This window comes from Heloderma suspectum, chromosome 3 (genome assembly GCF_057233095.1).
Source record: "Heloderma suspectum isolate Gila_16-S chromosome 3, 16-S_ref, whole genome shotgun sequence".
NCBI classification, from domain to species: domain Eukaryota; kingdom Metazoa; phylum Chordata; class Lepidosauria; order Squamata; family Helodermatidae; genus Heloderma; species Heloderma suspectum.
This window is the reverse complement of record NC_139460.1, coordinates 227,947,105-227,970,587: the sequence shown is the minus strand read 5'-3', so window position 1 is coordinate 227,970,587 and position 23,483 is coordinate 227,947,105. Positions and strand designations below refer to the sequence as shown.

General features: G+C 40.4%; 1 protein-coding gene across 3 annotated transcripts in view; it reads right to left on the bottom strand.

Moving 5' to 3' along the window:
* Positions 1–1,420: 1,420 nt before the first annotated feature.
* Positions 1,421–23,483, bottom strand: part of LOC146350858 (heparan sulfate glucosamine 3-O-sulfotransferase 1-like) — a 108,373-nt gene continuing 86,310 nt past the window's right edge. For all 3 annotated transcript variants that reach the window (XM_084845909.1, XM_084845908.1, XM_084845911.1), the window contains one exon: positions 1,421–4,364. In XM_084845909.1, the coding sequence (XP_084702035.1) occupies positions 3,302–4,231 (930 nt within the window). In that variant the 5' untranslated portion in view covers positions 4,232–4,364 and the 3' untranslated portion in view covers positions 1,421–3,301. The remainder of the gene's footprint in view (positions 4,365–23,483) is intronic.

Genomic DNA, 23,483 nt, shown 5'->3' with positions numbered 1-23,483 from the left:
AATGGAGTATCACCAGCAAGGTGATGCTCAAAATCCTACAAGCTAGGCTTCAGCAGTATGTGAACCAAGAAGTACCGGAAGTACAAGCTGGGTTTCGAGGAGGCAGAGGAACTAGAGATCAAATCGCCAACATTTGCTGGATAATGGAGAAAGCAAGAGAATTCCAGAAAAATGTCTATTTCTGCTTCATTGACTACGCTAAAGCCTTTGATCGAGTGGATCACAACAAACTGTGGCCAATTCTGAAAGAGATGGGAGTACCAGACCACCTTACCTGTCTCCTGAGAAACCTGTACGAGGGCCAAGAAGCAACAGTAAGAACCAGACATGGAACAACTGGTTGGTTCAAAATTGGGAAAGGAGTACGACAAGGCTGTATATTGTCGCCCTGCTTATTTAACTTATATGCAGAGTACATCATGAGAAACGCCAGGTTGGATGAACCTCTTGTTGAGGGTGAAAGTGGAGAGTGCAAAAGCTGGTTTGAAACTCAACATTAAAAAAACGAAGGTCATAGCATCTGGCCCCATCACTTCCTGGCATATAGAAGGGGAAGAAATGGAAGCAGTGACAGATTTTATTTTCTTGGGCTCCAAGATCACCGCAGATGGTGACTGTAGCCATGAAATTAAAAGATGCTTGCTCCTTGAGAGGAAAGCTATGGCAAACCTAGACAGCATAGTAAGAAGCAGAGACATCACCTTGCCGACAAAGGTACGTCTAATCAAAGCTATGGTTTTCCCAGTAGTAACGTATGGCTGTGAGAGCTGGACTATAAGGAAGGCTGAGCACTGAAGAATTGATGCTTTCGAATTGTGGTGCTGGGGAAGACTCTTACGAGTCCCCTGGACTGCAAGGAGGTCAAATCAGTCAATCCTAAAGGAAATCAACCCTGATTGCTCATTGGAAGGACAAATACTGAAGCTGAAGCTCAAATATTTTGGCCACCTAATGCAAAGAGAAAAGTCACAGGAAAAGACCCTGATGCTGGGAAAGACTGAAGGCAAAAGGAGAAGGGGACAGCAGAGGATGAGATGGCTAGATAGCATCACCGATGCAATGAATATGAACTTCAGCAAACTTTGGGAGAGAGCAGAGGACAGGAAGGCATGGCGTGCTATGTTCCATGGGGTCACGAAGAGTCAGACATGACTTAGCGACTGAACAACAACAACAACAACAACAATGTGGTAACTCAGAGATTAAAACTGCTTTGATGGAATTTGACTCAAATCCAATCTAAGAAATTTAGGTTTTTTTTGGTTTTTAGGGGATGGGGGACAGTGGCCAGTTCAGGTCTACTAACCATAAAAAGGTTCTCTCTGATATTAGTCAACTGTTTAAATGAGGTCATTCTTTCAAAAGTTTTTCCAGACCCGCTGAGCAAATAATAGATAAAGGCTCTACTGACAAGTCGTGTGGAATTATACACAAGTAATCCATCCAGATCAGCATTCCCTGAAAAATAAATTTTAGAAAAAACAGACAGTTAGCATTTTCACAGATGCACACAAACGTCTTGCCAACAGGTATTCCTGCACCATGCAGGACCATTCTGCAGTCTAGCTAAGTTGGTCACTAATACACCAGAGCTTATGCTGGCATAATTAGTTGGGATGCTATGTTCTTCTAGCAACACTGCTAAAAGTACAGTCATAGCAGTAAGAAAATAGTGCTAACCAATTAACAGTGATAGTAATGTGATAGACCCATTGTCCTTATCAATTTCATCGCTAGTTGGTGATGCTCCCACATCAAATTTGAACTGAACACCTTAGTGCAACCGCACGTGGAATACTGGGTTGAATCCAAACTTAGTCATACTTAGAATCTACTTTTGTAAAGTTTCCTTGTTTGGTCCCCATAGTGTCAACTGAAGAAGTGACTATGGAAGTGGTTTACAAGACTGGTTTATCTGAAGGCATGATTGTAATACTGTAAAAAATGAAGGCCAGTATGTACAAGTCTTCATACTTTGTCAACAATATGTGTATGTAATTATACACACACGCTTGCGTGCGCACACACATACACACACTATGAGGAAAACCAGCTGATCATACATTGATCAATTAACTATCTATGAATCCCCAAAGGTAAAATATTTAAAATGAGGGATGATCATTACATTGCCTAGTAAAAAATATTATAAATAAACAAATCCTAATGCATTCATGTAGATTTATAGTTTTATAGATAAATCAGAAACCCATACTTGATATTTTGACTATTGTGTGTATAGTATACAATACCACATGAAGTTACTTTGCACTCTGAGTACATCTTATGATTTGCAAATAGATATTACAAAAGTTACTCCACACTTTGGAGAGCAGGCAATTATTATTATTTTTTTGCAATAAACTCTGTGCCAAATTTGTTATATAAACTATTGGAACAAATGATTACAAAATACAAACAAGACTAATAATTGTGTATTGATGAAGGGTATTTTTAAACAGGTGGCTCATAATTTATGTGATGAAATGGACACTGATGTAATTCGTGATGTCTACTGTGTAAAATGGGATTATTTTTAGAGCCCTCATTTGTATGCATTGGAAATAGTAAAAGCTTAACACTTGTGCAAACAGGTTAAGCAGTTTTGGACCCACATGGGTAATAAATTTGTTACTTAATACAAAGACCCTACATAGAGGAAGCCATAACAGAGAGCAAACATTTAACTGTTCAAAATTGTAGTCAGCCTTGAGGCTTATTTAAGTGGCATATACTTTACAATAATCATTTCACAAAAAGATTCAAAATTATATAATGGAACCACTTCAAGTTATCTTTTCTTCTAATATATAATTATTTTACTGTATGAAAAGTTCTAGAAATCAATCCCACTGTCATGGAGCTGGATAGAAAAATAAAAGCAGCCAACAAAACCTGAAGGTTAGAATAATACCATTTCAGCTACACATTTTTTTAAACATCGGTTAAGGAATAGTTTTCTATGTAACTCCATTTGTTCATAAATTTGAATAAAAGGAGACAAATGAGTCAGTTCGGCTATACAAGTGTAATTCTGAAATAACTCCATTGAAGTCAGTGGACTCAGACTGGTGCAATCAAGTTCATTACAGTAGTTAAGCGCCAATGTTAAGTCTATTTTACCCCCGCACACTAAAAAGTGCCTGTCACTAATACAATAAACTCCTAGTGTTATACCAAACTCTGGTCTTCATATCAAGATAAATGCAACCCAGAGTTTATTAGGAAGTGCTTGAAAATAATTTACCACAGGACTATTTTTTTTTTAAAAAAAAAATTCTTTCCTTCAAAACAAAAGTTACTAATGCCAGTCAAAAGAATGATTAATCATTCTGTAAAATTTTGCATTGTGCTCTTTGAAGTAGGAGTAAAGTTGTTCTAAAACAGTACTGTTGACAACAGGATGTGGGCGCCCTTTTGATTCATGTAAACATCTCTCTCTTCCATCACTCCTAATGCAATAGAACCCCTTGGTCTGGTTAAAATAAAAATTCGAAGACATGATTCTGGAAGGCAGGTTAAGAAATCTTTCCACTTTTTGCAATTCGGGAAGGGGGTCCTTGATCAAAGTATTCCCATCTACTATGTGAATCTGATCCAAATGGAAATGTTTAAGCCACCTCTCCATATGAATGTCATACAGACTTCTCTGGATGGCCTTGTATTTGGTATTAAGCACTCTGTTTTTAATAACAATGTCTTCAAAGAGCTGAACAGGCTTGTGGCTTTCCAGTCTATTGTAAAAGACTTGGGTATAATCAGAGATAACTCTCTCTGTGGGGTCTCTTAGAATAAGCAGCAGTTTAACAGAGCTATTCATATCATGAATCCTTTCGGGAGCTTGTGGCGAGGTAAAATAGCCTGGTGTTTTCTCAATAGTTATTTGATTTTCATACGAAAATGGCATCAGGCTCCTGTACCAGTCTATTCCTTTCACATAATTCTCATCCCAGTCAAAAAAGTGGACTTCAGTAGCTGCTACCACAATGTTTGGGTGAACATCCAACATCTCAAGTAAGGCTCTGGTCCCTCCTTTACGAACTCCAATGATGATTGTCTGAGGTATTCGTCTGCTTGTTCCTGGAGGTCTCACTTGTGCTGAATAGTGTTCACTCTTATTGCTGAACAACACGACTTGGGATTTCAGCGTCTCCATGAGAGCTCCATCCTCAACTGGAGCACCATGGGCACGAGTGAGCAAAAGGTATGCTGACACCAGTAGAAAGGCCATGTGGAGATGAAGAAATAATCAGCGCAAAAGAGTATTGTGCTAGACTGATGAAACAGTGAGCACGTTTCCTCTTGAGGAGACAGTTGATGGAACTGGGGCCAAAGCAGCGATGGGTTTCTCAAGCATCTGGGGGCTGAAAAACAACAAGACAGTAATCAGTATCCTGTTGCTTATACATGAAAGCTAAAGATGCACATCTGATACTTGGCATCTCTGTAAACTATGTAACAAACAGGAAAAACAAACACCCTCTAACCACACAGAACTATTGAAGCTGTATGTTCCCCAGCCAGTGAGACTATTAATGGTAATTCTGTTTCTAAATAGTATCACCTCGTGGAAAATGAGCAGCTGTCCCAAATGGTCTCTCTCTCTCTCTCTCTCTCTCTCTCTCCAACCCCCCTCACCCCCCCGCTACAAAAAGTATCACAGAAGAAAATGCCATAAGTATGAACAGTTATTTATTGGAAATCAAGAATCCTAAACTCATTGAGGTGGAGCTGTTCAACAAAGTCAAAATCTAAACAGTCTTCCTTATTTAGCTAAAGTGTTTTTTATCAGGACCTTGAGTGAAATCCATTTATATAGATTCTGTCCCTGATGAAGGTCAACACACAGAGCCCTTGATTTCCTAATAACTGATACCACTTGTAGTTCCCACTCCCCATGTGTACATATGCCATAAATCAATTCATAAAAGCTGTGGTTGACAATCTGCATCTTGAGTGTCCAGTTCCTGAACATTTTAGCCATAAAGAACAATTCCACTTTTTCAAACACATATTCAAACATTAAACTAGGATTATGTTAAAAGGCAATGTATAATGTGACCCTAGCTCTAGAGAGCAAGTATACAGCAATACCAGCTTAATCCTTATCCTCCTTCCACTGACAGTGCAACAGTGTTTGCATTACATTCCTCAAAAGTTTTATGTTCAAGATCTTGTACAGCAGCATACCTATTGTCAGAAGATGTACTGACAACTTCCAAGAGGCTTTCAATCTTCACAGTTTTCTTTGCTGGACTCTCTTTCCCCTCCACTCTTGTGAGCGTACAAAATCTCTTAGGAGCAACAACTGCCTCGACCACAAGCTAGCACAAAACTAGTCCACACTATATGGCTGTGGCAAAATGTTGATTCCACTGTCACCCACATTTGTAATGCAGAAGAATGGAAGGATCCATACAGGCTGAAGAATGACTATAGTTTGAGATGGTTGGGTACTCATCAGAAACACATCCAACACATGCAGATGTGTCCGTAAATTCTGTCTTACAATGGTTTATTCCATAGTGCCAATGTAACTTTTGCTTGGTGACTCAAAATATACTTGTAAACTCAAAATGACTTACAAAAGTTATGCGCTTAAGAGCAACCGAAAATGCCAAATTCTGAGTGACATCCAATGACATTTTCTCAAAGATAGAACTGCTTCTGTCAGCAGAGCCGGTAAGGGCGTAAATCCCCCTCTCCCCTGCAGCCCCCCTGCATGCCCTCAAAATCTGATCTTGAGGTTTGGGGAACCCTCTGGAGCAGATTTGCAGGGGTGCCGGGAGCTACAGTGGAGAGGGAGATGTTCCCGTTCCATGAGCAGATGTTGGATTCCAATTTGCTTATGTTTACAACACCCTCCACACTTTTCTGTTTTACAGCATGGCCTTTGAAAAACTCATCTGAGAACTGGACTCTTATACTTTTCAACCTACAAATTACATAAGGGTTAAAATAAGGAAGAGCCAAAACAATGAAAAGGAAAGCAACCTAAAGGGAAATGATGTAATTAGTCTAAACTTATGCAAAAGAACAGTGATAGCACTGACTAAGCGGCACAACTTCTAGATGTTATATGTTGCTTTAGGAAACCCATGAGAGTGTGAAATCCCACTACCCTATGGGCTTTCTATGCCCAGGTGGGGCAAGAGAGGGACTGAGGATCCCATATGGTTTAGGGTGGGATATGGGAACTCAAATTTCTGGCAAAAAGGATTCTTTCAGGCAAATTGTGGTTTTGAATTCACAAACATGAGCTAAAGCAAGCTATATCAGATATATCTGCATGGAATCACCTTTCTGGAGTGCTTCAGACCAACAGGGGATATAGCTGGGAAGACCACTCAACCTGAGACACTGGGAAGAAGTTTTCTAAGTTCAAGTAAATCACAAATTTCTAACAGTTTGCAAAATTTAGCAAGTTTCGGCACATCCCACATTATCCATAGGCCAGGATCCAAAGAGATTTTTTAGATGCACCAAAAAGGTTGGGCATATGCAGTGGGATTTTTTTGACCCTTAACAGAAAATCTCTACGCCATATCCCAAACTGTTTTTGATGGGCTGTTTAGTTTTAAAATGTGTTTGCTGTGCGGCATGATGGGGAAACCTGCTATTCAAGCTCAAAGCTCTGCTTGAAAGAAAGAAAAAACTAGATGTGCCATTCTTTGGATCCTATCCAGAGTTTGCATTTACAGTAATAATATAGTTGATCATCCAAACTGATCTTAAGCATCTGAGCCCTTTTACAGATTCATTTGTTTCCTACCAAACACATTAAATAACAAGACATATCTGGCTTGTGTTTTATGGTGTTGTACAGTTAGATTCTACACCAATTTTTCATTACCTACCATGCTGGAATCCCAGGGGAATTCTTTCCATCCCTAGTCTTGTGATTTTGATTTGCAATGTAAGAACAAAGTTACCAGCACCTTGAACTGTCAAGACAACATTCCTTAGGAGAGTTAGCTGTGTTCCATTGTTCATTTTTCTTATTATTTTCAACCTCTATGATCATTAGAGTTAACACTGCAAGTGAAGTTCAATGGATCTAGGCCCCCCAGGAGGATAGAACTGTCTTCAGTGTTGCAAGTTGGTAGTTTTTAGAAGTTTCTCCATGTGGTAGGTCACAGGCTCAGAGAATAAGACCTACACAAAATGTCAACACAAAGAATCCCTCATCTGTTATTTTGGGAAGGTTACATTTTCAATTTCAGTAGGTCAGTTTGAGACTGTAGCTCTGTTGAAGGTGTGAAGCAAATGATAAAATAGCAATAGGTAAAAGCTTACTTGGTTTCAACCACCTGAACAATAGCCTATAGATAATGCCAGCCTGTCAAGCACTGACTCTTTTGTCTGTGCTGCTTGAAAATTTGTATATTTATGCAAAAATGAAAGACACTGCTTTGAAATGGAAATAAATGCTGTGTGTGTGTTTAAATGACAAAATTCCAAAGGAAGAGGAAAATGCCACTGAAAACAATGTTCAATCATTTTACTTTAAGTGTAACCAAGATCTAATCTCAGATTGATTCACAATCTCCTAATTAAGACAATGGAAGGCAAATCAGTACACATGGGAAAACATTTCCTTTTCAGTATCTGGTACTGGGAGAACAAAATCATTCGTATTCAGAGTAAATATTCTCACTGGAATAAGCATATTTTACTTCCACTCCACAGGATTTAACACATATTTTAGAAACATTGAAATTATTATTTATTCGTCATCATTGTGAATGTCAACACAAAACGTTGACCCATCATCACATGAATGTTTTTACCATGTTGACTCACAAGCATTGTCTTTAAATGCATTGCTTTTAAAAATAGATTTGAGCCTTACCTGGAGTTCCCTTCATGCGCACCAACAGCCCTAAGAATGCTCCTTTCTGTAAGTGCTGTAATGTCATGAAGTTATAGCATGCATGTGAACACCACAGACAGGCAGATGGGGCCAATTATGAGGATCTCTCTCACCCAATTGTTCCCCTACCTCCTGGCATTATTCAGGTAGGAAAGACCCCCACAGCTGTCCCCAATACATGGCTGTGATATTCACACCCACTCTCACATTCACACATTTCACAGCAGTAAAGACTTGAACCCCAGGGAAGCGTTGCCTGTGCTGCTACCAGTGAATGGGGCCTCATTAACATGCAGTAAGGTTTATGCTTCTTCTCCAAGAAGCCCAGATATTGTATACATGTACATGGTTGGACTAAATTTCCCATGACTTAATTCTGCCTTTTGACACCTGTACTTGGGACTTATATTTCTGCCTGCTAGTCTGTAAGTCAGCAATACTGAGAAATTTTTTTAAAGGTAGCAGAAGCCATCTTGGGCTATAAGACTCCCGCCTTGCTCACTGTGCCATGACCACTGCTTTTGGCTTTATTATCACAATGCTATAGCCCCAAGTCCCTCTAACCTACTGGAGTTCCTTTTGACTGTGCCACTTACATGCTCCTGCATTTAACTGCCTTCCTGTCCTATGTGCCCTGCTGTATTTTTGCTTCCTCAAAGTTCTTCGGTCCGAATCCCACTGAAATGAATGGGAGAATCTCAAAATCAACTACCTTCCCCTCTTTACCCATAGATTTGGAGCCATGATTTTTAAAAAGTCATATGCAAATTCAGGCAGCAAACTACAATCTGAAGTCCAGGTGTAAACTTTCTGCATTAAGGCCAAGTATGTTCCTACTCAGGTTATGCACCAAAATATTCCAAATGTATAGCTGTCAAGATTTAACAGTATAGATGCTGTTAAATATAAAGTGGCCAGAACACATTTCCACAGCAATAGTAAAATATAAATAATAGAAAAAGAATTATTTAAAATAGAATTTTAAATAATAAAATATAAATAATAGAATTAGCAACGTTTCAAAGAAGGATTTTCAGAAACTTACTTTCCTTCTTCCTGTCTGCCCTCCACTCCCTTACCAAGGCTTAGATGTATCTAAATAAAAATATGAACCTTAATCCCTTTCCATGGTTACTGAATGGCCTCAAACATGTTGCCTCACTGTGCAAAGAATTCTATTACATTCCTTAGCTCTCCAGTGTTGCACCATCACAGGAAAGCCCATTCGCATACTCCTGGGGCTTCCAGATGGAGGGCTCCTAGCGCTACTATTTTGAAGTAAAAAAAGAGATGGAAGAAGTGGTGGGAAAACATGGGAGGGTTACAAGGGGAAGACAACAATGTCTGGACCCCCACCCCCCATAAAATGAGGCAGTGCAAGACAGCCAAGACATTACACTTCACTCTTCATCTGCCCTTTTTTAATGCCAAGAGAAGCCAAATTCTGAACCTGAGTATATTATGCACATATCTGCAGAACTGATTGTATTTCCCAGACCAGAACAAGATGTATTCAGAGCGCCCATCTCATTCACTGACCACAGAGAATTGCTGCCCAGCTCCTTCTCCCAGTTTGCATTTTCAGGTTTCACTAGCCTCACATTTTCAAGCAGACATTCACAACCATAAGAGCTGCACATTTTCTTGTTTCACTTTAAATGAAAGCTAAGATTCCCAATATGACTTGTGCTTTCACAGGCTAATCATGGAAATATGGGATATTTGCTGCCTTTTCTACAGAGGGCTCTAGCAAGTTTGCGGACCCATTGATTTTTCTATATGGCAGAAGTTTCTGCCAAAATAAAACATTACCTAGGAATATATTGCGAGGGATAATCGGATTCAGAATGCATTATGGAACTGAAGCCTAAATGCATCAAAATTGCCTTTGGGAGCAATTCCATCGGAACAACATTCCAGATTCAGCCTAAGAGAATTGATTGATTTTGATGAAGCTTGGGATGTTAGTTCCTGTGGTTATGCTATAATTGATACATAAACCTAAAGAGGGTTTAAACTAGATGTAAAGTAGGTAATTGGGATATATTATCTAAATAATATTTGTATTTTGCCATCTTTGTGGAATTAAATGCGCAGTTTTAGAAGACAGTATGAATGACTTTGGATAATGAAAACAATGGATTTGAAATTGCAACACTGCATTCTCCCTATCTCACGGAACATTTGCAATAGCTTCACGGTGCATAATTTAAAAAAAATAGTTCTGTCTCTTTCTCCTTGACTCCCCAAATACAGCATCCAAATTATAGCACCTTATTACATGTTATGTTTTTCTATTATTTGGTAACATTGTTGCTTAGTAACAAAACACCATGGTTTGCATTAGGCAAAAAGAAAAAAAAGCAATGCTTATGAGTAAACTGAGGCCCCTGAATGAAGAATTGCAAGATATTTTGAACACCATCTAACCCCCTCCCCCGCACAATCGTATGCAAGCTTAGACAAAAAAAAGGCCTACAACTTCCAGCATGCTCCAGCCAGCCATGCTGGTTGGGGCGTATTGGGAGTTGTAGGCCTTTTGTCTGTCTAAACGTACACAGGATTGAGCCTTAAGTCCAGGTTCTAGAATTGCCTAGCTGCACCACTGCATGGGGGGGGGGGGTAGGGGTCCGCTGTTCAAATAAAAATAAGTTCCAAATCTCCCACATGTGCAGCTCTTTGGAACCCACCTAAGGACTCTTAAAATACAGGAACATATATACATACATACATACATATATATATTTTCAGTGATAAGGACTTAAGGTTTGAATATGTTTATTTAGACTTGGAAACACACAGGTACAATCACAGAGAAAGTGAAGTGGTAAACTCAAGCACCAAAAGTCTGTAGTGAAGTTACTAGGTTGATGCTTGTATTAATGAAGCAGTATTTTTATTTCCATTAAGAGCTGAAAGTCACCAACCTCGAGGAACAAAAAGAAAAGAAAAAGCTAGCTACTTGGTGGTTACAGATATGAGTTGCAAAGCAATTGCAATTGGCTCCAGGCTTCCTTCTTTCCAGGTACACAGACTAGAATAGATTAAAAAGTAATGCTATGGAAGGTTAGCATAAACTATAAGTACATTAAATGGTTGGCAGGTGATGTTTCTAGATAGGCATTTTAAAAGATGTATTTTCCCTAAGGCTAGAATTACTTTTTTCTAATTCCTATTTCTGAAAACTTTAGGTAGAAAATTCCCTGATGAAAGTATGGCTTTGAGGGGTTTTTCCTCATTTTCCTCTGCCACCCCCTCCCAAAATGCATGCACTGACACACCCACAGAACTGTGTACCAAATTCATAAGCATAAGTGAGGTGCTTGTACATCTTTCAATCTTTATTTATAGTTTCTAAACAAATGTAGCATTCTAAAAGTGGAATCTCCTATGCATAGGTCATACTCTTGTAAAGCTAAATTGGCTTAATGAGATTAATTCCTCTAAACAATGCCAGTTTCAAAACATACACTTTATTGTTGCTCATTGGGAAAAAACTGGGTAGTAGTATCCAATAGTGGCACAGCACTACTGCTAATAACTTTCTGCTAGTGTAAACTAGTGTGCACAAGTGGGCTCTCAAAAATCTCAAGCCTATTTGTGGGCAGAGAAATTGTGAAGTCTCCCAGGCCACCTGCATTTTCTGAACTGGAAAAGTCCCACTGGAGAAATTGCCTCATGATGTCTTCCTCATGGCTTTAACTGAAGTGTGGGATGTCAAGGAGGCTACAGGCTGCCACAGAGAGTATTGTACAATGACAGACAGGACACTCATGCACAATCCACAGCCACCTCATAAATAAGGTAAGCACAAGAACCCCAAACCCAACCCATGAGAGCTTCTCATAAATTTCTCCTTCTTTGAATTTCTTTTCGAACACAATTTCTTTTCTATCAAATCGAATGGGAATGGTAAAAAAAAATGTGGGAGAAATTTTTGGCACAGCACTAATGTAAACCAATGCTAGCACCATGTGTACAAAGGAACAAAGTGGTGATTTGTCATGAAGACCACTTTCCTTTGCACTAGAAAGCAATAATGATGTTGCACTATTGTTGGTTTACACTAGTGCAACATCATTAGAGCTAGCATTGTGTCACTGTTGGATGCTACTCAGTGTAGTCCAGCTATAAGGGGCAAATGTTTTGGCTGCTGCCTGATGCAACTTTATGACCTGGTTCACACACAGCAAACAATGATAATGTTGATAATGAAGTGAGAGTGAGCATGTGTCCTGGCTCTTGAATGATTGCTTCCACTGCCACAGGGTTGTTTATTGTGACATCCAAACCTGGAATTGGAGGTTGTTGGCAAAGAACGATCCAGACTTGTAACCCAAGAACAAATAATGGTCTACATATCTGGGTTTTTCTTCCCTCAAAAACCTCCAGTTTGAGGTTTGGAGATCACAATAAACAACTCAGGGACAGAACATCCCTGGGTTGTTTAACTCAGTGGGAACCAGCCTGCTCCCTTGTACCTGCTCATCCATGGCTACCCAGGGTTTGTTTAAGCAAACCCAAGTGACATATGAACCAGGTCTATGAGAGGTTCCAGAATTGATGGGAATTGAGGTTATTATTGATCATATGAAGACAGAGACCATTTCCCCCCATTTCTCTCTTTGGAACATGTAAAGTCCCTAAATTATATTGGACTTCAAGGGACGAAAGCTGTTGGATTTGCAAAGCTTCACTGCTTGTTGTTACACAAAGAGCTTGAACCACATCCGACTATGGTGGCCCAGCCAATTATAATGCTAATGCCTACCCAGTGACCAGAGCAAATTAAATGATGCTAAACTCACCTTGTGCCATCTTGTTGCACAATCATTCCTTTGCCAAAACAAGTTTGTTTTGAAATCAGCAAACTATGATACTAGCATGAGGAAATTATGGCCAGGAAAGCTGCTGGAAGGAGCCCAGTTATAAGTTTTAATGAACGTTGGGAGTGGTGGTTCTCTCTCTCTCTCTCTGCTAATGTATTTATATGTATTTAGGGCTATGGATCTAGCTCAGCCTTCCCTAACTTGCATCCCTCCAGATGTTGTCCTCTATAACTCCCATCAGCCCCAGTCAGCATGCTCAATGGTTAGTAATGCTGGGAGTGTGCTCCAAAATATCTGGAGGGCACCAGGTAGGGGAAAGTTGGTGTATACTAGTCCAGTTGGGAATGCACTGCACTGCCTTTTCCTTCTAGGTTACAGGAAAAGCAAACATTAGGTAAGCAAGCAATGCCTTCCAATCCTTGAGATGTAAAGGGTTCTAGATACATAGCAGAACAGCTTTGCCCAACCTGGTGTCCTTCAGATACTTTGGACTGCAACTCCCATTATTTCCACCCAGCATGGCCTTTAGCTGGAAACCATGGGAATTGCAATCCAACACATCTGGAGGGCATCAAGTTGAGGAAGGCTGTAGCAACTGGAAATCTTTCCAATATGAAGAGAAAGAAACTTTAGCAAACCCATGCAAGAAGCCCAGTTCTGCTGCTAGCAAATAACACCTATAGCTTTATCTAACTTTCTTCCTCATTCTTTATTAATGTTTTTTTTCTGTCACATTTACAAAGGAATCAAATATATTTTCTGCACTATAACTTATAGCTATGTTTGCAGTCATGACTTCTCCCAGTATATAGTCCCATTCTGACAAATTGAGATATAGTTTACATAGTTCAGCAAGCTTGCTAATATTAATATTCTTCTCTTCAAGATGAAATTTTATTTGACTGGTCTTGGTGTTCCTGTACTCTCCTTTTCAACATGTCTCCTAACTTTGAGATTTCTTTGAGCCAAGAAGATTGGGGTAGTGTAATACTCTTGGCTTGACCCATCTTTAGTACATGACGATTGATGGATGCCTCTCTTCTTTCTCTAATCAGATCCATGGGCTATTGGCAAACCTTTACATTTGTGCTCCATGGAATTGCGGCAGAATAACATTTGGCTTCTAAACTAGACTTGATGCCTCCTCAGAGGTTTTTCTGATTGGATTTTTCTCTGAACAGAGCTCTTGCCTATCAGTCAACTGTCAGCTTTAACTGACTAAGATTAAGTAGTTGCTGATACGTACCACATAGAGTGCAAGTGAATGGACAAGAGAATACACAGGACTTTATTTTTAAAGTCTGAAATCAATGTTTCTGACACTGTGTTGCATCCCAGAAATCTCTCTACTGCAGGAAACAAGAAGGGTTAATAGAAGAGAAGCACTGAGACCAAAAATCCTTCTCAGGAGTTTTCTGTGGAGTTACTTCACGTAGCCTATGCGTAAATGAATAATTAATTCGAAAAATAATTTGTGTGCGCTTTTTTTTTAAAGTATAGCATACCAGCCACACAACATAAAACCATATCTATGCCATGTACCTGAATGAAAATAAAAAGTATTGCATTGAAGAACGTTTTTAATTCATCTTTAACAGTATGCTAAAGCACAGACTATGTCTTTCTTGCTTGAAGTCTAGCAGACAGACACATCCAAAGCTGAAGTTATATTTAGCCCTCAAGTCAACGGGTGCAATCTAGAGGAAGTCCAGCACTTGTGTGTAGTTGTGCATTTCAGTCCCATTGCACACTTCAGTTGGCCTTAAGACTGCTGACATCCTGAACTGTACCCTGTTTAAGACTAAATAGTCTTAAATTCCCAGACTTCAATTCACCTAGGTTGTGCTTGGCTGTAAGAGGCCAAATGTTCAATTTCTCACACCTAATGGTGCTGAATGCAGGGCCTGGTTTGCAACATTATACAAAGTAGCACTTAGGGATATCAAAGGTTCTGCTATCAGTCTAATGACATAGAGTAACATTCCTCCACCCAGAAATTATGTCAAACCTACTTTAAGATAAACTGTGGTACTTTCGGCCCTTGTGTCTACTACTAATTCCTGAAAAGAAGCAGTTGTGTTCTCTTTCTGTGCTCTTATGTAATGACCAAATGTCTCTTAAAAACAAGATGGAGGAGAGTCAGGCACCACACATTTTGGAGACAAGATTTAGACGATAATTAAGGACTTAAATATAGCAATAAAATCATATGTTTTACTTTCAAGAGTTTTCCCTCACTTCATTACATCGTCAGTTCAACTACTTTATATGCTGAATTTCAGCTCAATTTGAATATCCTAGAATTTTAAAACACTTAGAAACTGAGTTTATAAAATTACAAGAAAGACCTCTAGCTGTATGAAATCCATGGGGTGCCATCTAATTATTTGGCTATGACAAATAATTCTGCTGACACTGATACATATTGACATTGAAGTGGGAGAATCTGGAGTGAAACTGTGAGTTGGACAAAGCAGCATTTATACTTTTGTAACTCTCAGTATCTGGATAGTTCCTTATCTGGTTACCAAAAACATATTGGTGGTGACTGATCAGTTATATCCTAGGACAACCACGAATTAATATAGTCTAATGAGGTTTCATCATAGTTGTATATATCCTGCAACCAGGGAAGAGAAGCACTTTTTTAGACACATGCAGCACAATCCTATGCATGTTTACTCAGAAGTGATTCCCATTTTGTACGGTGGCAGTTACTTCCTAATAACTGTGTTTTTAGTATTGCATCCTTAGATTGCAATCCTACTCAATTAAGATAATATTAGTAGGACTGCACATACCAATGGATACTGCATGCTTCCCCAGGTTTAAAATGCTGATCTAGGTTGGACCTGAGGCTGGCAGATTGTACCATTCCCTCTATTTAGAAGGCTTGTTGTACACTGGAGCACACCATTTGGTACACACATTATCTGTTGAGGTTTGCTATTCCCTCCCTCACGAAGTGGTGTACAAGCAAGAACATGAATACCAGGCATTACAGCAGCCACAGTAGCAAGTATACAGTAAGCTTTGCAAAGCAGCTTTGAACACACAAATTCAGTTGAAGGCAGCTTTAAATAGAAAGGTCTTTGCTGTTCACCTAAACACATGTCAGTAGAAGGGGAGTTCCACTGTGCTGGGGCCATGGCTGAAAAGGCCCTATATGTTGTACACAGCAACCTAACTGGTCTTGATGGCAGGCATGAGAAGGAAACCAGACACAGAGCTTACTGCATGGGCACGATTATATGAATGAATGTAGTCCTTCAAATAGGTCCTTCAAATTGATTGGTCCCAAGCTGTTTAGGTCCTTAAAGTTCATGACCCACACTTGAATTGGGACTAGAGATTTACTGGCAGCCAATGCAGTTGGTGCAAAGTCAGACTTATGTTTTCCATCTGCCTGTCCTCTACCAGAATGCAGGTGGCTGCATATATACCAATTGAAGATCCAGAATGGTCTTCTGGACAGCTCCACATAAAGCACATTGCAGTGGTCCAGTTCAAAGGTAATAGGGACATGTGCTACCAAGTCCTACCATCCCAGTTAGGGCTGCATTTTGTGTATAAGTTGCAGTTTGTGAAATCACTCCTTGCCAAAGTGACTACCTGTGACTCACCAGAAAATGCAAAGTCTAGGAGCACCGCTAAGCTATCCGTCTACTCCTTCAAGGAGAATGCAACCCCATCTAGGACTGGTTTCACACCACTATGCAGATCAGCCAGCTTCCCAACCCACAGAACCTGTGTCTTTCCCAGGTTAGGTTTCAGCTTTATATGCTACTATAAGCTTATATAATAAATTATTAGTTACAAACTCAGAATTCTGTGTAGTTTAGCGTAGATATTAATAGAAAGTGTATGTAGTGATAGCCATCTGCAAAGCAAATATGCATTAGTATTAGAGAAACACAGATATGACTGCACTGAGATACTCTGCAAGTAACAGAGATTCCCACTGGCCCTTCTCTCCCCTCCTCCATATCTCCTTATTTTCCCATCCTGTCTCTTCTTAGAACAAAATACTTGTATAAGCTAGCAAGGAAGGGCTCTGCTGTTGTCTATTGCAACTTTGCCAATTAATCGATAAAAGTTACAAAAACATTCACTAGTTTCCTTGCGCATGCATAGATATGCTAATCATCTGATGCTTAAACCAACAGAATCAAATCCTATAACCTGGTAACTACAGAAAATTCTTATTATCTACAGGTACCTGTTTACAGCCACCTACAGCTATAGCAAGTTCTTGATTTGCACGAAGTTATTTATACCTAGGACAATAAATAGCTGAACGATCAACACACTGCTGGCTCTTCCTCCACTTCTCTTACTTTCCCACCTTTAAAGCTGATGCACAGGAATGAACAGCTACATGGAGCTTGCTTTAACTTGCTTGCTATAGTGCCTGCCTTCCTGTGGAGAACCACTTATCTACAGTGACTAGCTATGCAGATATACCCTCTTTCACCTTGCTTCTTCAAACCCACATTTTGGACATATGCTTAAGGCCTTTAGGATGCAAAGGCCTTTACAAACTTTATCTTATTCAACCTCACAAAATCTTGAGATTGAGGTATTTTAAAAGGGTTGCAAGTGTTCATTATACAAGAGGGAACTTTGTCTTTCATTGACTTTATATAAAAAGGATAGCTGTAAGTTTGATCTGCCATGCCTCCTTCTATAGACCACGACGCAAGTCGTGAGAAATGGGATATTTCTGCCTGATTGCCTAGAAATTCTTCAATGTGTCATTTCAGTTAAGGAGACAGATTAGTGCTTCTACCTACTATGGACACAGAAATGTCACAATGGTTGTTACCTGTTATATGTGACTATTCTATCCTATATTTAAATATTTGATCTCCTTGAAGATACATTGGTCAGTGCCCTCCGCTGGAGTTAGGGAAGATAACCTTGGAGTAGTTTGGACTTAAAGCAGATCTCTCTTGGGAGATTTGGGACTTTTAAAATACAATGTACATCTAGTCTTGCAGAAGACACATCTTTTGACAATATTTGGCATTCATTCATTCATCCATTCACAGTTCTTACACCCCATCTTTGCTCCAAAGCAGGAGCACAAATAATAGTTTACAACTGTTGATAACACAAATATCAATAAAACAATAACAACACAGTATGGTTATAATAAAACAGTTAAGACATGACCATAAAGTGATCTTGATAGACTGGAGTGCTGGGCAGAAAAAAACAGAATGAAATTTAATAGGGATAAATGCCAAGTTCTGCACCTAGGAAAAAGAAACCAAATGCACAGTTACAAGATGGGCGATACGTGGCTCAACCACACTACAAGCGAGAAGGATCTTGGAATTATTGTAGATCACAAGCTGAATATGAGCCAACAATGTGATGCGGCTGCAAAAAAGGCAAATGCTATTTTGGGCGGCATTACTAGAAGCATAGCTTCCAAATCCCGGGAAGTACTAGTTCCCCTCTACTCAGCACTGGTTAGGCCTCATCTGGAGTACTGTGTCCAGTTCTGGGCACCACACTTGAAGAAGGATGCAGGCAAACTGGAGAGGGTTCAGAGGAGGGCAACAAAGATGATCAGGAGACTGGAAATAAAGCCCTATGAGTAGAGACTGAAAGAACTGGGCATGTTTAGCCTTGAGAAGAGAAGACTGAGGGGAGATGTGATAGCGCTCGTCAAGTACTTGAGGTTGTCACAGAGAGGAAGGCCAGCATCTCTTCTCGATCATCCCAGAATGCAGGACACGGAATAATGGGCTCAAGTTACAGGAAGCCAGATTCCGGCTGAACATCAGGAAAAACTTCCTGACTGTTAGAGCAATACGACAATGGAACCAATTCCCTAGGGAGGTGGTGGGCTCTCCCTCACTGGAGGCATTCAAGATGAGGCTGGACAGCCATCTGTCAGGGATGCTCTCTGACTTGGATTCCTGCATTGAGCAGGGGGTTGGACTCGATGGCCTTGTAGGCCCCTTCCAACCCTAGTATTCTATGATGATAATCTATCAGATAATCACAGAAACGAACAGGTCAGAAACCGAACACTTGTGAAAACAAAAAGGTCTTTAACTTACATTTTAAAATATTCAGAATGGGGGCTAATTGCCAGTCTCCTGGGAGGGAGTTCCATGCATGGGGGCTGTCACTGAGAATGCCCTGTTTTGCAACTGCACCATTGTCACCTCATTTAATGGGGGGACACACACAAAGAACTGGGCACCTCCTACAGATCAAAGGGTGGTAACAGGGGAGGTGGTACCTGGATGCCAAGTCATTAAGGTTTTATATGCTAACAGCAAGACCCTAAATCATGCTTGGTAGATCACCGGCAGGCAGTGCACTATTTTCAGAAAAGGTGTAATATGATCTCTCCTAGCTTCTCTTACCAGCAGCTGGGCTGCAGCATTCTGCATTAGCGTCAGCTTCCGGATCATCTCCAAGGGAAGCACCATGCACAGCACATTGCAGTAATCTATCTGAGATGTTAACTGAGCATGGACAATCTCAGTCCAGAAGCAGCTGCAGCTGGGCAACAATGCTTGTTTTCAAGTATTTTGAATTTTCATACTAGAAGCATGTTGGAATGGATCCAGATTTAGTCATACTTAGGGAACATCCATTGAAATCAATGGGACCAGTTATGACCCACTTAAGCCTCATTGATTTCAATGGGTGTAAGTATGACTGAGTCTGAATCCAACTCATTATGTTGTATTAATTGTGCCAAATATCTGATTGCATTAATAGATTTTATTTTTCAGCCACTTGAGCCAGAAAATCACTTCCATGGTTGTGGTAGTTTGGGGCAGAAAGATACTTTATTTCAGTAAAAACTGGTTGTCAGCCTCATATTTCCTTTTTAAAGTAAAGGAGGACCAGGGGGATTTCTGAAAAACCACAGACAGGAGATGAGCCTAGGAATCTGCCTTATACTTAGACCATTAGTCCATCTAGCTCAGTAATGTCTATGCCAGAGATGGGGAACCTTTTTTTCCACTGAGGGTCACTTTCCCTTGGGATCATGTGTCAGAAGCTGTATGCCGTACATAGGTTGGGCCATAGAGCTAAGTCATAACTATTTTGGTGTTATAGTAAACACTGTAGATGTAAACGGTAAATTTACTACATTAGTTCATTTATTATGAACTAATACTTCATGACTGCTACCAAATCTTCAAGTGGCACAAAATATACCCAGCATTCCAGGCTAGGTACATGTATGGCACCAAACACAGTATACATTTGTGGAGTAAGCACTAAAGAAGAACCTGTGTTCCTGCCTGAACTGGTTTGTATAACACACAGAAGAAAAGTGGTAGTTAAAAATTAAGATTATTTCACTCCAATTTATTAGTTAAAGTGGTTATACTGAAATGTTCTCATGAAATGCCCCTTATTTCATACTTCTGGTCAGCACGCTGGAAAACAATGGATCTTTGAACTGCCATTGGATGGCATCTAATTTCTTTTCTTGTATGTAACACACCAAGAAAGAAACAATCACTACTGTAATCCATTTCAACTAACATGCACTCAGGCTTTTTGCTAAGGAAAGTGATAAATTGGTAGGAGCCTATTTAATCTAGAAGCTGCAGGAAAGGTGACAAGTGGATGAAAAGCAGCCAGGTCAGACAAAAACACATGTCTTAGATGCCAGTAATACAAATAGACTGCTGTATTTCTGGAAGGAAAACACAGGACAGAAGTTAATGCTGACAGTGAAAGGCAACAGGCAGAGATCGGAAAGAGACAATAAAAAAAAACTTAAGAGGCACCAGCTACATCAGATATATAAGGAATTAAATTTAGAGATATGGTGTTTTATTAATGTCAAATGCAAAATACAGAACCAGCATTCTGTAGCTTTACTATTTTAATGATCCCTTGACAGAGTCTTTTTCAAGCCATCTCAGAGGATGGGATGTACACATGAACAGCTGGCACCCAACTTCGTGGTTATGGCTATACTGAAATAGCAGCTGGCATCCTGCATGCACACCTACTCATACCAGATTCTTTCTAGAACTGCTTGGCTGACTTGTGTGAACCAAAGTGTGGATTAATGATGGTGCAGAGAGAGAAAACCTCTCTGCATTGCATGTTGTGTCTTGTGTCATGCATACTGTTTACTGCATGGAAGTAGATATCACAGTGAACAATTTCAGTTATCTCCACACTACTACTTGTTCATGTGCATCAAGGTGTTAATCAGTAAAATGAACCTGACACCTATGCACAGGTGAATGAGCTGGAGCAACCACCTAGTGTAAGGGAGAGCAAGTCAAAATTACTTACAATCTCTACCTTGCAGCCAAACAGTAAAAGGGATGTAACTGTGTTGCTTGGGGAACCAATGCTTTTAAGACAACACAAAAATTGCAGTTAGTTGTGCTATTCCAGGATAAAAATCTCACAAATGCACAGAAGCAGGCCACCTTTATTAAAGGTAAAGGTGTCCCCAACCAGTCGTGTCCGACTCTAGGGTGCGGTGCTCATCCCCGTTTCTAAGCCAAAGAGCCAGCACTGTCCGAAGACGCTTCCGTGGTCATGTGGCCAGCATGACTGAACACCGAGGTGCACGGAACGCTGTTACCTTTCCCGCCGAGGCGGTACCTATTTATCTACTTGCAATTTCTTGCTTTCGAACTGCTAGGTTGGCAGAAGCTGAGACTGAAGACGGGAGCTCACTCTGTCACGCAGCACTCGGGTCTCGAACTGCTGACCTGCTGACCTTCCAGTCTGCAGTTCAGCGTCTTAACCACTAACTAAAAGTATCATCGTACTGAGCAAGCTTTCAGGTTTGTCAGAACTCTTCTTTTTACACCCCAAGTTAAGCAAAGTTACATGGGTGTGGGAAAATAAATAAGCTAAGAATGGCAGGGGAAGAGTTGTTGCATGCACTCCAACCAGTAGGAATTGCTACCCAACTTGGCTTCTGTTGTTTTTTATCCTAGTGTAGCAAGTAGAATTAATCTCCAGCATTATAATATAAAAACTACCATATTTCTTTTTTAGTTCTGCTTTCTACCTCACAAAAGGCTCATGTGTTCTGCTTCACGCTGGAGACAGATCTAAATACTTTCGTGCGCACGTGTGTGCACGCATAAAACTTTTTTTCCCTGAGGACCATTTTTGTTTTTTTTCTGAAAGATTGAAAAAATTGAACAGCTTTGGCTTATGAAATATTTTCTTTTAGACTTCAAGACACCCAGCTTTTACTCCCCACAAAATGATTTCTAAAAAGTATGTAATAAGAACACTTTTATAGAAAGGCTAGAAATGTAAAATGTCTGGAAATAATGAAGCCATGGGGGGGAAATGGTTTTTCCCCCAGGAAAAAATGGAAATTTGGGGGGAAATAGAAAACTAAGCAATACTTACTTTTTTAGCACTCTTTACAGGTCTAAAGTCACTTTTTTTGCTTTAAAGCAGCCTTCTCCAACCTGGTGCCCGCCAAATATTTTGGGCTTCGGCTCTCATCAATCTCAGGCAGCATGGCCAATGGTCAGGAAGGCTTGGCATTGTAGTCCAAGACACCTCGAGGGCACAAGGTTGGGGAGGGCTGTTTTAGGAACATAAAGCAGCCTTCTGTTCCTGATGTTATTTATGTATAACTTGTTTTGCTCATGAAATTATCATTATATTTTAAAACTTTTAAAAGTAAACTCAGTAAATTTGTAATTACTGTCTGAATAAACTATACTTTTACATTTAATGTACCAAACATTTACTGTCAAGAATGCATAATGGTGATTCCACTCACATGGTGGGAAACTAAGCACAAATGTTTATCAGTAAAATATAATTTAGATCACTTTGTCATGGTCAGATGTTGGACTTCTCGGTTCCACAACCCCTCCGCAGGGGTGGAGGAACCATTAAAATGGTCCGCCCCAGGCGTCTTATGGATCCAAATGGATTCCGGAACGCGCTTGGGGATTCTCCGGAGCACGCCAATGGCCACTTGGTTGAGACCCTGGTGGGTGGCTGGAATGCTGCAATCACTGGGGCATTAGATTGGGTGGCTCTGAAATGCCCCCTCCCCCTGAACAGGGCTCGGACTGCACCACGGTTCAATCCGCAGTTACGAGCTCTGAAACAGGAGGTGAGATGGTTAGAGCGCTGGTGGCGGAAGTCTTGCTCCAAAGACGGTCAGACACGGGCTAGAGCTGTATTTTCAGCCTATCATGTGGCGGTGAAGGCAGCAAAAAAGGAATATTATGCTGCCTCTATCATGTCTGCAGAGTGCTGTCCCAGGAGGCTGTTCGAAGTGGTCTGGAGCCTGGTTCGTCCAGTTGCTCCGGAACTGCTGGAGCATTCCAAGGCCTCCTGTGAGGCCTTGGCAAGGCACTTTGCAGATAAAATTGATCAGATTAGGAGTGTTATTCCGTGCACTGTGGATACAATTAGTGAGCAAGAGGCGGTCTGCGGGAAACCAGTTTTGTGGGATCAGTTCCAGCTTCTTCCTTCTGATAAAGTGGACAAGGTGCTTTCATCTGTAAGGTCGACCACCTGCTTACTTGATCCTTGCCCATCTTGGCTCATTATGAGCAGCAGAGAGATGCTGGGTGAGGGGATCAGGGTGGTGGTAAGCGCCTCCCTTGAGGAGGGAGTGATGCCATCAGCTGTCAAGGAGGCAGTGATAAGACAACTTTTAAAAAAGCCCTCCTTGGATCCCCAAGACAATTTTCGTCCAGTCTCGAATCTGCCATTTTGGGGCCAAGTGATTGAGCGGGTGGTGGCGATGCAGTTGAAGACACACTTGGAAGAAGCCAGTTATC